General features: G+C 40.2%; 1 protein-coding gene across 16 annotated transcripts in view; it reads left to right on the top strand.

Annotated features, from left to right (window-relative positions):
- LOC118019798 (mediator of RNA polymerase II transcription subunit 18) overlaps positions 1 to 18524 on the top strand; it is a 141226-nt gene that overhangs the window by 78142 nt on the left and 44560 nt on the right. For 2 of the 16 annotated variants that reach the window (XM_035019329.1, XM_035019327.1), the window contains exon 1: positions 14878 to 16283. The exons of 13 other annotated variants lie outside the window; for them this stretch is intronic. In XM_035019329.1, coding sequence (XP_034875220.1) covers positions 16238 to 16283 — 46 coding nt within the window. In that variant the 5' untranslated portion in view covers positions 14878 to 16237. Of the gene's footprint in view, positions 1 to 14877; positions 16340 to 18524 lie in introns of those variants that run through there. One more of the 16 variants, XM_035019333.1, reaches the window with a different exon arrangement.

Genomic DNA, 18524 nt, shown 5'->3' with positions numbered 1-18524 from the left:
TCAAGAGAATTTGGAGGGTGCCTGGGTGGCTCAGATGGTTAAGCGTCTGCCTTCAGCTCAGGTCATGATTCCAGGATCCTGGGATCGAGTCCCGCATCGGGCAGGGAGCCTGCCTCTCTCTCTCTGTCTCTTATGAATAAATAAATAAAAAATCTTAAAAAAAAAAAAAGAATTTGGAGAACATGGGGAAATAGGAAAAACTAGGGACTGCCTAATTACCTTAAAGATATAAATAGAGGCATCTGTGTGGCGTAGTTAGTTAAGCGTCCAACTCTTGATTTCAGCTCAGGTCATGATCTCATGGTACTGGGGTCCAGCTTTAGGTTGGTTTCCATGCTAAGCAGGGAGTCGGCTTGAGGTCCTCTCTCACCTTGCCCTCCCCTCCCCACATTCTCTCTCCTCTCTCTTTCTCTCTCAAATAAAATCTTTAAAAAAAGATATAGATAGACAGTACTTGGTGATGAAACCTAATTTTATATTGCTAATAATGCCCCCAGGATGGGTTAAAGGTTCTTTAGTAATTTGTGTTTCTCATGAAACACTGGAGCTTGAGTATTTTTGTTGTAGGTTTAGTTTGAGGAGTGGTAGAAATAATAGCCAACTTTTCTTGATTTTAGACCTTTCGTTTATTTTCTAAGAAATTCCTTTAAAAATTGGTTTTATGATAAGAAGCATCAGTCTTATTGGTGGTCATACTGGAAATATCAGGGATGAGCTAAGAGAACAAATGTCTGTTTATTTTAACAGTGCCATTTTGGACGACAGTTTGCATAACTGCTCTGTTCCTGAATTTTACTTTTGTTAAAGTAATTAACTCCTAGAGTTTTTCTCTAAGGTTAAAAATAAATTGTGTGAATTCAACATATATTTAGTTCTACAGTGTATTAGTAGGAGTAGAGATTCACCTCCAGATTACTTAGATATGAAACCCAGCTTTGCCATTTACTAGCTCTGAACTCATTGGACAAGTTTACCCCTGTGTGACTCAGTTTCCTCATCTATTAAGTGGGGTAATAAATGGAATCCTTCTTATGTGCTTGTTGTGAGAATTAGATTAATTAATACATATAAAACACTTATAACAGGGGCGCCTGCGTGGCTCAGTCGGTTAAGCGTCCGACTCTTGATTTCGGCTCAGGTCATGATCTCTGGGTCGTGAGATCGAGCCCCATTCTGGCTCCGTGCTGAGCACAGAGTCTGCTTAAGATTCTCTCTCTCTCCCTCTGCCCCTCTCCCAGCTCCTGCTGGCGTGTGCTCTCTCTCCTCCTCTCTGAAATAAATAAATCTTAAAAAAAAAAAAGGTTCCTGGCATTATAATACATGCTCAGTTAATGTTAGCTGTTACTATTCATAGAAAATGAGGGGAAAGAATGCATGGGAAATTGAACTTAGTTTATTCTTTCTAAGATTTAGCTTCCTTATTCATCAGATCTTTTGTTAGAGATGTTCATGTGTAACAAAATATTTAGTATTATTTTATCTCTTCATGTTCTGATTTTTCTGATGGAAACTTTTACCATGTGATGAAATGATCAGGAAACAGGAATGAAGGGGAGAAAAAGCAGAGATAAGAAATCAGCTTTGAATGATTAAAAATTCCTAGTGCTATTTTAGTCCTTGTAACTTAACTGTTTCTCTTAGAAACTAGAAGAAAAGCAGACCTGGGGGTGGGGGGGTGTTAATCAGTTTTTTTCTAAATCTAAAACCAACTATAATCAAAAGATTGTGTTGCTGTAAGCATATATGGCAGTGAATTTGTGATAACATATAACCCAGAGCTTGCAAGATAATTTCAGTTATGCCTGTGTTTCTCTTTCCTTTTTGTCATGAAAATTGTTAAGCGATTTATTATAATAAGTTCATTACCTACAAGCCTGGCAGTTTTCCCAACTTAAATACTCCATAACCTGAAAGGGATACCTATAAGCTAAACTAGTGAAAGATCCTATTTTCCCTTTGCCTCTCTCCATTGTTTTCAAATATTTATCGAATGCTTACTATGTGCTGAGCAGTATGTTACTTGTTGAGAATGTAAAGACAATTTCTGCTTTCAAAGAATGTAGGAGAGACAGGTAAGTAAATAGATAATTAAAACAAAAGTGATGTGTACCCGTATATGTAGAGGTATGTTCAAGGTGACTTCAGAGCACAGAACACGGATACCCAACTCAGTCTTAAGTGCCAAAAGGTAGAAATGTTCAAAGAAGGCTTCGAGAGGAATTTTGAACATCTGGAATTTGGAATTTGAAGGAACAGGAGTTAGCCAGATGAGGGATTCTGGGGAGGGAGAGGACTTTCCAGGCAGGTAGAACAGCAGATGCCTAGGTAGATAGGCCCAGGAGAACATGTCACAGTTTAGGAATTCCAAGTGGTGCAGTGGGACTAAAGACTCGTCCTAGGACTGAAGATGAGCAGGTATGGGAGAGGAATGAGAGAAGAGGCTTGCTAGAAAGATAGGCTTGGGTCAGGGGTTGAAGGATTTTTTTGTGAGCTATAAAAAACATTGTTAAATTTGTGCTGTTATAAACACCACTGTGGCACTACTTCTGAGGACAGATTAGAGAGGAGTAAAACTGGAGGCAGTCAGAATAACTGTCACTGCGCAAGCACACAGAAGAGGATGTTTGGGGGGGCGCCTGGGTGGCTCAGTTGGTTGGGCAACTGCCTTCGGCTCAGGTCATGATCCTGGAGTCCCTGGATCGAGTCCCGCATCGGGCTCCCTGCTCGGCGGGGAGTCTGCTTCTCCCTCTGACCCTCCCCACTCTCATGTGCTCTCTCTCATTCTCTCACTCTCAAATAAATAAATAAAATCTTAAAAAAAAAAAAAAGAAGAAGAAGAGGATGTTCGGGTTGAAAGCTGCGCTCCACCAACAGATTCTCTCAGACTGGGAAGATTTGTAAAATTGTGTAAAGATACAGACTTTTTACCCCAAGTGAATGAATCCCAGAAGAATTATTTCAGCCCTTTATCTTTTTTCTTATCCTTCACTACAAGTCCACACAAGAAACGGGTTGTCAGCTTTTCCTTGGATTTTAGGAGAGGGAGTATTCTGAAGGCCCTTGGTATGTAGGCCTGGGAACCAGGTGAGTACTGATAGAGTGTTTAATAGCTAATTGGATCCTGTTACATTTAGGGCTTTTTCAAGAAAAGAATTATTTGTAGGCTGAAAAAACAATAATCAAATTTGCATCTTGAAAGATTTTATTTGGTGACTACATTTTGATAGCATCACTAGTGCAAATAAAGATTAGCTTTTCTAAAAGATTAGAGTAGGATTAGGCTAGTTGCTTTAGCATAGACAGGTGAGCAAAAGTGCACGTTGACCATATTTTCTCTGACCTCACTAGATTGTCTTCCTAAAGTGTTAATGTGTTTCACTGTTATTTTTGTTCTTTAAGATTTAAAGTAACGTCTATACCCAGTGTGGGGCTCTGAACTCAGAACCGCAAGACCAAGAGTCAAAGCTCCAGGCGCCCTCACTGTTACTTTTTTTTTAAACAAGATTTAGAAGCACCGTTTTGTATAATCCAAAACATAATTTCTGTTTGAATTTAGAAATTATATGTATAACTTCCCCCCCCCCCCCCCCCGTGCTTCATCTCCCACAATCTGTGGTTGTGAAAGATTGAGGGTTTTGAGGGAAGAGAGTGGTACAAAAGAGGTGGATACCTCATACATGGAAACCAAAGAATAAAGTGCATTTGAATTACTGGTTGGAGCAAGTTTGATAGGAACACCATTGATACAGTCATCCTTGGTTCCTATTGCAGGAATTACTGTTGACTCATAGTGTAGCCAGGTGTTCATTACTCAGAATTTTTATTTAGTAGACGATGAAGGCTTTATTCTCCCCCACATGGTCTAGAAAAGAATGTTTAAGGAGATTCCTTGTTAGAAATTTCTGAATAACTTTTACAAATATTATAGCTATATCAGACATTTATTGTATTCTTACTGAATATTTGGCTCAGAATATCCCTTGGTCATGTTTAGATTTCTTTCTCACTTGAAGTGAGATTGAGGGCCAAACGAGTTAGAAAGAATTATGAAAAAGAGACGGAAGGAGAGAAGTGGCTAAGAGTCATCTCTCTGAGTCACCAGCAATGAATGCCACTTTACTGGAGAACATTGAACTTGTTTCAAAACCCGGGGATGGGCAGCTCTTTGACTTCTGACTGGTTAGTTTCACACATCATTGATAACTTCTGGTTCCTTAATAGAGGCCACTGGGACTTAGTTTTTATGAATATCATGTTTTCTAAAGTACTTTTTTCTTTAAAACTCATCATCACTTTCTTTTTTTTTTTAAAGATTTTATTTATTTATTTGACAGAGAGAGAGATAGCGAGAGCAGGAACACAAGCAGGGGGAATGGGAGAGGGAGAAGCAGGCTTCCCGCCGAGCAGGGAGCCCGATGTGGGACTCGATCCCAGGCCCCTGGGATCATGACCTGAGCCGAAGGCAGATGCTTAACGACTGAGCCACCCAGGCGCCCTCATCATCACTTTCACTGTAACTCTAAAAATCTACTTTCAGCCCATGAAAAAGTACTATTTGGAGTAGAAAAAAGGCCAGTAAGATGGAGGTTTATTAACTTTCAATGGATAACAAATAGATGTAGTTCTCAGTAAATCTTTAAAATAAAAGTATTTTGGGCGCCTGGGTGGCTCAGTTGGTTAAGCGACTGCCTTCGGCTCAGGTCATGATCCTGGAGTCCCGGGATCGAGTCCCACATCGGGCTCCCTGCTCAGCAGGGAGTTTGTTTCTCCCTCTGACCCTCCTCCCTCTCATGTTCTGTCTCTCATTCTCTCTCTCGCAAATAAATAAAATCTTAAAAAAAGATTTTGACTTTGTCAAAATAATAAATAAATAAAAGCATTTTTCCTTAGGCTTTGAATTGTTAATAGTCAAAGACTAACTGAGTGTTACTACAAAAAGTAGTAATTCAGTTACTAGAGAAAGAGTATTAATAGCTCACTAGTTAGTACTGTATAAAAAGAAACACTGGTTTTTTTTATTTTTTTTATTTTTTTTATTGACAGAGACAGAGAGAGCAGGAACACAAGCAGGGGGAGTGGGAGAGGGAGAAGCAGGCTTCCCGCTGAGCCGGGAGCCCGATGTGGGACTCGATCCCAGGACCCTGGGATCATGACCTGAGCCGAAGGCAGTCGCTTAACCAACTGAGCCACCCAGGCGCCCAAAAAGAAACACTGTTTTTAACTGTCAAGATTCCCTCAGAGTATAGTGCCCTTAGTAGGTGGTTGGTACCTTGGAAGATAGACACCATACGCTGAGGAAAGGTATAATTAGTGCTTTGACATAACTGTTTTGTTTCTACTTGAAGACTTCCCAGTGGGCTTTAAAAACCCTTTAGGTTCATCATGTCCAACAGAACTTTCTGCAGTGATGGAAATGTTCTGGATCTGCACCGTCCAGTGTAGTAGCCATGTGTGGCTACTGAGCATCTGACATTTGGCTAGTACAGCTGAGAAACTGAATTGCAAAGTGTGTTTAATATAAATACATTAAATATTAATAAATTTAAATAATCGTGTGTAGCTAGTGACCATAGTATTAGACAGTGCATCTTTAGATATTTGAGAACTGAACAGCACCTTTGACAACCATTACTTCAGTGACCAGTCATTAAAATCTACTCTAGTGTAACCAATATTTATTTGTAGTACCTTTGAAAGTGTTACCTTTTATTTTGCTTCGGTTAGAACTGAAGGAACTACAGTATAGGTATACCTCAGAGATACTGTGGGTTCAGTTCCAGACCACAGTAATAAAGCAAATATCCCAAGAAAGTGAGCCAAATGAATATTTTTGTTTCCTACTGCATGTAAAAGTTACGTTTACACTATGCCCGCAGTCTATTAAGTGCACAGTAGCATTATGTCTAAAAAACTAATGTACACATTTTTTTTTTAATTTTTTCTTTCAAGATTTTATTTGTCAGAGAGAGAGCACAAGCAGGGGGAACAGCAGGCAGAGGGAGAAGCAGGCTCCCCGCTGAGCAGAGAGCCTGATGAGGGACTCGATCCCAGGACCCTGGGATCATGACCTGAGCCGAAGGCAGTCACTTAACTAACTGAGCCACCCAGGCACCCCACATCTTATTTTAAAAATACTTTGTTGCTGGGGCACTTGGGGTGGCTTAGTTAAGCATCTGACTCTTGGTTTCTGCTCAGGTCGTGATCTCCTGGGTCGTGAGATTGAGCCCTGTGTGGGGCTCTGCACTCTGCGGGGAGTCTGCTTGAGGATTCTCTCCCTCTGCCCCTACCCCCCACTCTTTCACACACGCGCTCTCTGTCTCACAAATAAATAAACCTTTTAAAAAATATTTTGTTGCTGGAAAAAAAAATAAAAATACTTTAGGGGCGCCTGGGTGGCTTAGTCGGTTAAGCAGTCTTTCTTCACCAGGAATAGATTCCATCTCAAGAAACCACATTCTTTGCTTGTCACTAAGAAGCAACTCCTCATCTGTTCAAGTTTTATCATGAGATTGCAGCAATTCAGTCCCATCTTCAGGTTCCATTTCTTACTCTAGTTCTCCTTCTTTTAACACCACATCTGCAATTACTTCCTCCACTGAAGTCTTGAACCTCACAAAGTCATCCAGGGGAGTAGGAATCAACTTCTTCCAAAGTCCTGTGAGTGTTGATATTTGGACAAACCCTTCCCATGAAATCACAGGTGTTCTTAATGGCATGTAGGTTGGTGAATCCTTTCCTGAAAATTTTCAGTTTACTTTGCCCAGACCCAGCAGAGGAATCACTATCTATGACAGCTACAGCTATACAAAATACATTTCTTAAATAATAAGGCTTGAAGGTCAAAATTAGTCCTTGATCCATGGGCTTCAGAATGGATGCTGTGTTAGCAGGCATGGAAACAAAGTTAATCTCACTGTACATCTCCATCCTGAGCTCTTGGGTGACCAGATGCATTGTCAATGAGCAGTAATATTTTAAAAGGAATTTTCTTTCTGGGCAGTAGTTCTCAAGAGTAGGCTTAAAATATTTAGTAAACCATGTTGTAAAGAGATGTAATGTCATCCAGGCTTTGCTGTTCCATTTGTAGAGCACAGGCAGAGTAGATTTAGTATAGTTCCTTTTTTTTTTTTTTTTAGGCCCTAGGATTTTTAGAATGGTCAGTGAGCACTGGCTTCTACTTAAAGTCACCAGCTCCATTAGCCCTTGACAAGAGAGTCAACCTGTCCTCTGAAGCTTTGAAGCCAGGCATTGATTTTTCCTTTCCAGCTATGAAAGTCCTAGATGGCATCTTCCAATTTAAGGCTGTTTCATCTACATTGAAAATCTGTTGTGTGGTGTCGTCACCTTCATCAATTATCTTAGCTAGATCTTCTGGATAACTTGCTGCAGCTTCTACATCAGCACTTGCTGCTTCTCCTTGCATTTTTATGTTACCGAGACGGCTTCTTTCCTTAAACCTCATGACTAACCTCTACTAACTTCAGATTTTTCTTCTGCAGCTTCCTCACCTCAGCCTTCACAGAATTGAAGAGAGTTAGGACCTTTTCTGGATTAAGCTTCGGCTTAAGGGAATTTGTGGCTGGTTTGATCTTCTAGCCAGACCACTCAAACTTTCTCTATAACAGCAATAAGACTGTTTTGCTTTATCATTCATGTGTTCACTGGAGTAGCACTTTAATTTCCTTCAAGACCTTTCCTTTATATTTGCAACTTGGCTAACTCTTTGGCACAAGAGGTCTCACTTCTGGCCATCTTGGCCTTCACCATGCCTCCCTCACTAAACTTAATCATTTCTGGCTTTTGATTTAAAGTGTGAGACCTGTGACTCTTCCTTTCCCTTGGACACTTAGAGGCCATTGTAGGATTATCAGTGGGCCTAATTTCAATATTGTTGAGTCTCAGGGACCAGGGAGACCTGAGGAGAGGCAAGGAGAGATGGGGGAATGGCCAGCTGGTGGGTGGGGCAGGCACACACAACATTAAGGTCGCCATCTCATGTGGGCCTGGTTCACGGCGCCCAAAACAATCTCAATATCAACATCAAAGATCACTCATCACAGATCACTATAACAAATATTATAATAATGAAAAGTTTGAAATATTGTAAGAATTATCAAAATGTGACACAGAGACCCAAAGTGAGCAAATGCTGTTGGAAAAATCATGCCGATAGACTTGTTTGACTCAGGGTTGTCACAAACCTTCAGTTTGTAAAAAAATGCAGTATCTGTGAAGCACAATAAAATGAAGTCTCCCTAAGTGAGGAAGATGACAGAGGAAGTTAATTGGGGAATTTATTTACTTCAGGTCTTTATTTACATGTCATCTTCCCAGTGAGGCCCTTCTCACGGTTTGTCCTGTGGCCTTCTCGTCAGCCCACTTGTTTCCCTTTCCTGAATAATTTTTCTCTATCGTCCTTATCACCATCTAACATACTAGAAAGAAGGCATGGGGTTTTTTTTCACCACTGTATTCACTACTGTGTCCCCAACACCTGGAACAATAACCTGATACTTCAGAGGTGCTCAGGAAATATTTGTGGAGTAAGTAAGACTTGTGGTTTCCCAATAATAATCAATCCATTAGACAGCTATTTTGCATTATATGGCAAGCGCTGAGCTAGATTCATTATATAAAGTGCACTATGGCCACAGGTCTCTTCCATAATAAACCACTTCTTAGAGGCATTATTTGAAACATAACATTGAATTGGTTAAGTCATTGGTTTGACTCTGCTGTAGAATTTCAGAAGCACAGGGGAGCTTGGCAATAATTTGATTCAGCCTCCTGATGTCATGTAGTGGGTTTAAAGTTCCATCAGCGTCATTTATAGCCTCTTCCCACCTCCCTTTTCCCCCTCATCGTCACAATCTGTGAATCTTTTGGTCCAATTATTTTCCCCCACATCTTCTCATCTCCATTCAGTTAATTCTCACTTCTTTCCGGGCCTACCCTTCGCACTGTCTCTCCTGCATTCTAACCGACTCTGCAAATCCTTAGCCCAACTGTGAAAAAACACTTTCATCTTTCTTAACTGAAACTTTCTTGTTTAATAAATTTCTTACCACTCTTTCCTCAATTCTGGAAGCATTTCCTGACCCCTAGGGCATCCTTAAGAACTTACTGTCTTCAAAACAAAAACTTGAAGAGAAAGCAAAAAGGCAGAGTCTAGTTGCTAAAGCACCGGTGTTTTGGTCTGAGGTCTTCCATTGCACGGAACTGAAAGCAGCCGTATGGCATAATTTCACTTTCTTTCTCCCATAACCACAGGCCAACACATTGTAGGCTTGCAGACATGCACGTTACTGCAGGCCTGCCATCTGTATTGCCTCTGCGATAGAAAAGCCTATTGGAACCTCCCAAGTTTTTCCTAAGAACTGTGATGTTTATATTTAAACACTGGTGGGGGGGTCACTTCGTAAAGAATCTAAGTGGAGCGAGAGGGGGCCGAATATTGTAAGCAGCTTCAACCATCTGACTCTTTAGAAAGTCTCTTACTTAATCCTCACAACAGCTCTGTAATTCTGTCCATTTTGAAGATGTGGAAACTGAGGCACATTAAGTTAAGTAACTTGTTCAGAGTTGCCTAATCAGTAAATGGGAAAGCTGAAGTTTTACAGTTACTCGTGAATCCAGAGCCTCTGCTGTCTTCCGTTGGTAAGCCACGTTGCCTTCTGGAAGTTGGGGTAGTTTGGCAACAAGAATTACAGTATTTGATGCAGAATCGGAAGCAGGTGTGTTTGCTTTTGCATCCAAAGAACCAGCCACAGAGAGAAACCAGTGTCATTTGGGGCAAATGAGATGAGTATCTGGTGATACCAGGGGCTCTGTCTTGACTTACGGTTTCTGTCACTTTCAGCCTGTTCTTCAGGCGCATTCATATGAAGTATACATGCTTTCTGCTGAGGAACTTGAGGCTGACAGTAGTGATTGTGTAAGGTTTTTGTTTTTTGTGTTTGTTTTTTAAATTTAATTTTATTATGTTATGTTAATCACCATGCATTACATCATTAGTTTTTGATGTAGTGTTCCATGATTCATTGTTTGTGTACAACACCCAGTGCTCCATTCAATACGTGCCCTCTTTAATACCCGTCACCGGGCTAACCCATCCCCCCAGCCCCCTCCCCTCTAGAAACCTCAGTTTGTTTCTTGGAGTCCATAGTCTCTCATGGTTCGTCTCCCCCTCCGATTCCCCCCCCTTCATTTTTCACTTCCTACTATCTTTTTTTTTCTTTTTTTAACATATAATGTATTATTTATTTCAGAGGTACGGGTCTGCGATTCAACAGTCTTGCACAATTCACAGCGCTCACCATAGCACATACCCTCCCCAATGTCTATCACCCCGCCACCCCATCCCTCCCACCCCCCTCCACTCCAGCAACCCTCAGTTTGTTTCCTGAGATTAAAAATTCCTCATATCAGTGAGGTCATATGATACATGTCCTTCTCTGATTGACTTGTTTTGCTTAGCATAATACCCTCTAGTTCCATCCATGTTGTTGCAAATTGCAAGATTTCGGTTTTTTGGTTTTGGGGGTTTTTTTAAATTCTTTTTTAAAGATTTTATTTATTTATTTGACAGAGAGAGACACAGCGAGAGAGGGAACACAAGCAGGGGGAGTGGGAGAAGGAGAAGTAGGCCTCCCCCGGAGCAGGGAGCCCGATGCGGGGCTCGATCTCAGGACCCTGGGATCAGGACCCGAGCCGAAGGCAGATGCTTAATGACTGAGCCACCCAGGCGCCCCAAGATTTCGTTTTTGGTTTGTTTGTTTGTTTGTTTGTGGGGGTTTTTTTTTTTTGATGGCTGCATAATATTCCATTGTATATATATACCACATCTTCTTTATCCATTCATCTGTTGATGGACATCTTGGCTCTTTCCATAGTTTGGCTATTGTGGACATTGCTGCTATAAATACTGGGGTGTAAGGTTTTATATAAACATTTACCCGACAGATTTGTCTCCTTTGGAAAAAGTTATTATTTGCAAACCAGTACAGTCTCAAAAACCATCATGAACATGCCATTTTTTCCCCCAAAACAAGAGTTTCACATCAATTCTTGGGATTCTTTGGAATGATTTCTTCCAGCCTCCGTCTGTAGCACTTTGCACCTTAATTGCCTTTTGTTACTAGATTTTGTGAACAAAGCTTAAAATTGAAGAATTTTGTTTCTTCCCTTTGTTCAAGGTGAATAAATACGGTTGCATGTCCACAGTGCACTGAGTTATGTCAGGCATTGAGGGTTTAAAGATAAATACATCACGATCCCTGCCCATGAGAAGTGTCTAGCCTATAAGAGAGGTCAGAAGATCATTGCAATTTAGGGTGATATGTCCAGCACAATCAGTCATGATCAGTTCTTTACCTCTCCAATCTTATGTCTTGATGCTTATATCTTTTTCTCACCTCTGTCATCTCTTCTGTGACTAACTTTTTGATCTTAGATGTCACTTCTTTTGAGAGATTTTCTTTGATCTCTCAAGACCAAGCTAGACACTCCCACCCCTACCAGTATGTTTGCATAGTACCTAAGTACTGATTATTGTAGATCCTATTTATTTGAACTGTCAGCACGTTAAGGGCTAAAACTGTTGTTTTAGCACCAACACATTGCTGGGCACATAATCAGTGATCAGCAAATCTTTATTGGAATTCTCCTTGAATGACTAAAGAATGACTCATAATAGTGGAAGCAACATTTGAGCCAATTCTTAAAGGATGAGTAGAAGTTCCCTAGATGGATCTGGGGAAGAAAAAATCCAGGCCAAGTGAAGAATTTGTACAAATAGATGAGACCTTGAAAAGTTTTTACAAGTGACTGAGAAGGCTTTTTAATTTCCACGTGGAGTCTGAGAAACAGGTTATTGTCGGATGTTATTTCCTATAACTATCCAGAGCCAGCCAGACTAGATTAGAGTTACATCATGGGGTAAAGAATAAGAAGCTACTCCCTCCCCCAATTATAGATCCAGAAGTTGAAAATTAATCCTTTACTTCAATATGTATGTGTGACCTGTTAGTACTTTCTGTGACTTTCTTCCCAACCTTTCATTAGAGCTCACCTCCTTGAGACATCTCAGGCCAGGAGAAAGTAGTATGCTGAAGTAAATTGAGGGAGATGTGATTAAAATCACTAAGAGCTTACTCCCCTAAGTAATCCAATTCATATTGGTACTTCAGCATAAAAGTACATTTAAATGAAAGCATTATGCTCTTGTGATTGATCTTGTAAACTAAATAAATCATATTCTTATGTTTGTGTGTGATATGATGTGCTTGCCAACAAAAGGCTTTGGAGTTACAAACATCACTAAGTTTTGAATGCCCAGCTCTTTATAGGTTACTTGCAGTGTTTCGAAGCAGTTCTTTAAAAAAATGAGGCTCTGGTTAGAGGGCTTCAAGTGCTATCTTTGCCTGTTAAACTTTATTTTTATAAGGCCTTCTTGCTCTTTCCATAAATATAGGAAGAGATTCACAAATTTTAATCTGTCACTTCCCCCATTCTTTGAGGCAGTAAGCTGTGGAGGAAAAGTACTCTAAAAAGAGACTATCTTTCATTAGGGGACAGTTAAGAAGAAACAGTTGTCTACTTACTGTAAAGTTAAAAGGAGATTGCGCTTTGCATTTTTTTAAGTAGGCTCAGACTCACGACCCTGGGATCAAGACCTGAGCTGAGATCAAGAGTTGGCCGCTGAACCACCTGCCCCACCCTTTGCATTTCTAAAATATAATACATGGAAAACTAGAATGAACTCAAGGCTTTGATTGTTAAATTTTATGTTATTTTTTAAAAGATTTTATTTATTTGAGGGCGAGTGAGCACAAGCAGGCAGAGAAAGAGGAAGAAACAGACTCACTGCTGAGCAAGATAGCCCGATGTGGGGCTCTATCCCAGAACCCTGGAATCATGACCCGAGCTGAAAGCAGATGCTTAACTGCTTAACTGACTGAGCCACCCAGGCGCCCCTGATAGTTAAATTTTAAAGTCATCAGTGGGCCAGTATCTTCCTCTCTCTCTCAGCTTGCTTGCTTACCAATTGGCACCAAGGAAAAGTTGATTGTTGGAATGAAACTGAAACGGGCTGGCCAGTGACCGTGTATCAGCCTGGTACAAAGGCAGCAGAATGATCAGAGAGATTTGTTGTTGTTGTAGAGAATGGGCTTCCTTGGGAAATGAGTATATCTTTAGGAAATAAATATTTCTGACCATTTACACAAGGGCCAAAGTGAGTCCTGGAGTTAGAATTGGGAGACTTGGGTTTTAGTCCAGGCTCTGAGCAAGGCAGTTAATGGTCACTAAGAATCCTTTCATTCTTGTATTTTTAAGTTTTATTGCGACCTTCACAGTACTTTAGAGTAAGCAATGAGCCAAGCCAAGATGGGCATTTAAATTACGAAGGTGGTAAACAGCAGCTATACCAGGATCCATAAATCTGTTGTTGTACTCTTGTATGGTCCTGTCAGCATAAACTAAATTCTACAGTACTGTTTCTGGGGGGTATGTGTGTGTGTGTGTGTTTGGGTGTGTGTTTGGGTGTGTGCATGCACTGTTCCATCTGCTTGATGTTTTTGTATAGCAACCCTGATTGTGTCCAGACTTCCTCCTTGGCTTACTTCTTCCAATTTGCTCTCTGAATTCATGATAAAGAAATGTCATCCTCTTCCGTTTCTGACTAACCTCTTTGTAATGACTGAGTTTTTTGCCATCTACCATTGTCTGGCTGCTCCTGGCCTTTCCTTTCTTGATTTGTTTTTTTACTATAACAACTGTGATCATTAGTGCTTGCATTTATTGAGAGTTTTCTGTGTGCCAAGGGCTTTATTTATGTTCATGTCATTTAGTCCTTACACCTGCCTTGTGCTGCTAAGTATGGTTATGCCCCATTTTACAAATCAGAAAACTGAGACGCAGAGGTGAAGTAACTTGCCTAGTGTTAACGCCTAGTGATAGATCTGGAATTAAAATTTCAGTTGCCTCCAAAGCTCTCCCTCTTTTTTTTTTTTTTTTTTTTAGTTTTGTCATTTATTTATTTTTTAAGATTTTATTTATTATTTGACAGAGAGAGGACAAGCAGGGGGAGCGGCAGGCAAAGGGAGAGGAAGAAGCAGGCTCCTTGCAGAGCAGGGAGCCCTACGTGGGGCTTGATCCCAGGACCCCAAGATCATGACCCGAGCCGAAGGCAGGCGCTTAACCGACTGAGTCACCCAGGCTCCCCCAAAGCTCACCCTCTGGCCATGGTGATGGAGACAGTGGTGATGATGATGATTACTACAATTTGTTGAGCACCTACTGGGTTCTGGGCAGTGCATTTGCCACCTTTTGCCTCCCCATTTTATAGTGTAGAAACCTATTACACATGGTCTGCTTTTAGGCTAATAAATAAGTGCCAGGGTTTAAAGGCATTGGGCATTCTTTTTTTTTTTTAAGATTTTATTTATTTATTTATTTGAGAGAGAGAATAAGAGAGAGAGAGAGAGCACATGAGAGGGGGGAGGGTCAGAGGGAGAAGCAGGCTCCCTGCTGAGCAGGGAGCCCGATATGGGACTCGATCCCGGGACTCCAGGATCATGACCGGAGCCGAAGGCAGTTGCTTAACCAACTGAGCCACCCAGGCGCCCCAAGGCATTGGGCATTCTTACATTAGAGCATTGTTTCAATATGTTTTTCCTTTTACTCTTTCCTGTTTTTGTTTTTGTTTTTAAAGAATTTTTTATTCATTTGAGACAGAGAGATACAGAGAGAGAGAGTAGGAGCAATGGGGAGAGGTGGAGGGAGAGGGAGAAGCAGACTCCCCACTGAGCAGGGAGCCTGATGTGGGGCTCGATCCCAGGACCTGGAGATCATGACCTGAGCTGAAGGCAGACGCTCAACGACTGAGCCACCCAGGCGCCCCTGCTCTTTCCTGTTTTAATGGTCAACATAATGTTCTTCTGACTACTACCAGTATGAACAATTAAATGTTGCCTAAGTTTTTCTGCAATATTTTTCTTACCACTGCCTTGGCATGATCATTTTCTTATTTGTTACCTTTGCTATTTTTTCCTATATCAAAAGCAGATAATGGGGATAAGATAATGGGGGGAAAGGAGAAGGTGCTAAGAAAAGGTAAGAGGAAAGTCCAAATACTAGAAATTGTTCTGTGATCTCAGTTTGGAAAATGAAGATTTAAACTAAAAGCTCTGTTTTTGGGGTTTTTTTTTAGTAGCTGTCTTTTGTTGAAGGACTTCGGCACTTACAAATAAAAATTCATCAAACTGTGTCCTTAATATTTATGTATTTTGGCTATATGTAAATTAGTTATATTATTAAAAAAGAAAAATCAGTATGCAAGCTGGACCTTCAGTTGCTGCCTGTGGTTAGCTGATATTTCCATGTATTATAAGCAACATGTAGGGTTACTCGAAATAGTTTTGTAATCCCCAAGATCATATGGTGGTTACTGAGCTTTATCAGAAAGAGAAATATTGTATAATATCTTCCAAACATTTATTTCAAGTTTACTATTTTAGTAAGGAGAACTGTCAGAACTGTTTCTTTTTATTTTTAGAAAAGGTATATTCAGTCCAAAAATATCCTTTCTGATGTTATTAATTCCCCAAGTATAGATCAAATCCTGCTTAGGGTATGCCACTTACAGGTAGGAAACACTACGATTTTAGAGCAAGCAGTGAAATATAAGAACAATCGATACTTTTAAGGCAAGCCTATATTGAAGACATACCTTTGAGTTGAATTCTACTCCCATCAGTCTGCTGTGCATAACCCTGATGTTTTTTGTATGATTACATTTACAAGTTCTGTGGTAGACTCTTGAGCAGGCTCCCTTCTTCTATGGTGGTGAGTCTAGAGAGTTACAACCAAAAGCTCCGGGTCAGGAAAAGTAGGTATGGCTTTTTGGGGCTGTGCCGCCCAGCCCCTAGAATGTAGTTGGCAGTCTCCTCCCCTTCCTGCACTTGAGCTCTTCACAGTGTGCGCACTGGAATGACAGGCATTCCTGTGTGAGGAGAGCCAGCGTGAAGACATATTTGTAAGAACCACAAGTGCCCAGGCCAGGATACAGGGAACAGAAACTCCAGCAGATTAACTGATCTCATGCTCTTTCCTGATGTTTGGGAGTGACGCTGAGAGAGGAGTGCCTGTCCCCTCTCTATGTGGATTTATCTTTTAAGAAAAGTTTTCTTTGGTCCGGGACAGTTTGTTGTCGTGAGATACATCAGACAATTTAATCATGGGGCAAGCTGACGTCTCCAGACCGGTAAATCCAGATGCAGTTGGTGAGTAATAGAAGGCAAGGAAACAAAATCTTGACAGAGGCAAGGCAGATGAATAGGTGAGATTGAATATTTTATAGGAAGTTGAATGTTGTGAGGGTTTTGTTGTTTGTAACTTTAGGACATTTACAACTTTGTAAAGAATGAATGAAAATTTGTAAGTTGTTTTTCACTCAATTATATTAATTTACTACTCATAGTTTTGTCTTACTTGATCCCTTTGGAGTTTTTTTATATATATACTGCTAGGAAATCATCTATTAATTTCTTGCTCTTGCAGAAGATAAGTACTACAGGAAATCGTATTTAGAATTCAGTGTTGTTTTACTAGCATGTTGCGGGACTTGAGATATATATGGCATAGAACTAGAACTGTTGACTTCTGTAAGTTGGACCATTTTCAAGAAGTGTTATAATTTCTTAGATTCAATTATACATTCTCCAAATAAGTCTCCGGCTTTTCCCATTATGCTGGTATTTCCATTTCTCATAAGGCAGTTCTTTGGTACAAACATTTCTGATGTCAGTGCTTTACATTTGAAGTGTTATTGTCTCAGAGGTAGCTAGAGACCAAGCTGGTAATTGCAAGTGTAGCTTAGAGTTTCAAGGCTTGTGAGTGAAATGAAAGTCCATTGTCCCTGAAGACTCATTTTCCCACCTGTGTGGGGTTTTGTGTAAGATGAAGATGTAAAGGTGGGAAAAGTAGTTTTAAGTGGAATTGTTAAAGGGTTGGAAATATAAACAAAGTGGGGGAAAGCCTGGGAATCATTTCTTGACATTACACTTAAAAAAAAGATTTGTACCTTCTCTTTGATTTCGGAAGCAGCAGAAAACATGTCCAGTCCTAGGCTGCTCTTTTTTTCAGAAATGAAAAATGCTGATGACTTTAAAGAAAAGTTTAAAGTGTGAGAACACAGGTAACATTCCCAAATGTCTTGTGATTTAGTATTATTTAGTTGGGTTTTTTTAAGATTTTATTTATTTATTTGACACAGAGAGAGAGACAACGAGAGAGGGAACGCAAGGGGGGAGTGGGAGAGGGGGAAGCAGGCCTCCCACCGGGGAGGGAGCCCAATGCGGGGCTTGATCCAGGACCATGATCTCAGGATCATGACCAGAGCCGAAGGCAGTCACCCAACTGACTGAGCCACCCAGGCCCCTCAATGTTATTTAGTTTCTAAAAGTGTGTTTTCCCCCTGAGAACTTGCCAGATGAAATTACTACAAAGTATTTTTCATGTTTTACTGAAACTGAAGCACATGGATCAAAAAGTGAGTCAGCAACAGATTTTTAGGACCAAAGTCAGGACTTGATTCACTTTACCTTGATCACCAGGAATTTTTAATTTTTAAAAAATTTTTAATGAAATGTTTCATAAATAGAATAAGGCCTAGAGAAAAATATAAAGGATCCTCTGGGGCCACTGCCCAGCTTAAGAAATGAAATTAAAAAGAGAGATATCCCACCTCACCCCTAGCTCTATGTCTGCATTCCCTTGTGATTACATTTTGTTTCTTTGCTCCCAGAGGTAACCATTCTCCTGAATTTGGTAAATTCACTTTTGGGCCACTAAATTCTCCTGCCGTTCTTGATTAATAAGGACGAATAAGGATCTAAACAATGCTAGACATTTATCTATGAGACGGAAATGAATGGTCTTTGAAAAGCAAGAAATGGGTAAGGAGGTATAACTTACTAACAGGATATAACTTACTTATGAAGAATGCCCATCTAACACCTACATACAAATATATTTCATCTGAGTAGATAAAGTTTGGTATATTTGTTTGATAAAAAGTGTGCATCAAATTCATCAATTTTTCTACCAGTAGTCCTAAAAAGATAGCTATGAAGAAGAAATAGAAATCACTCAGGTACCTAACTTAAGATTTTTATGTTCTCTCTAGATTTAATTTTTGGGTTTTATTTCCTGTTGCCTAGATAATTCATAGGTGGCTGTAAGCTATTTTAATGGACAGACTGCATTCTAATATATATATATATATAAAATAAATATTTTGTTTTAAAATAATCTCTACACCCAGTGTGGGGCTTGAACACACAACTCCGAGATCAAGAGTCTCATGCTCCACTGGCTGGGCCAGCCAGACACCCCAATTACAGTTCTTATAATTCAGGATTTATTCTATTTGAGTAAATCAAGGCCAGGTCATGAAGGGTCAACACTGACAACTTTGAGGACTACACAATTGCTTTAAAGGCTTTTTACCAAACATAACTGTT

Source organism: Mirounga leonina, unplaced genomic scaffold (genome assembly GCF_011800145.1).
Source record: "Mirounga leonina isolate KUSES-001 unplaced genomic scaffold, KU_Mleo_1.0 Mir_173, whole genome shotgun sequence".
Classification (NCBI taxonomy): domain Eukaryota; kingdom Metazoa; phylum Chordata; class Mammalia; order Carnivora; family Phocidae; genus Mirounga; species Mirounga leonina.
This window is presented reverse-complemented; position numbering and strand designations above follow the sequence as displayed.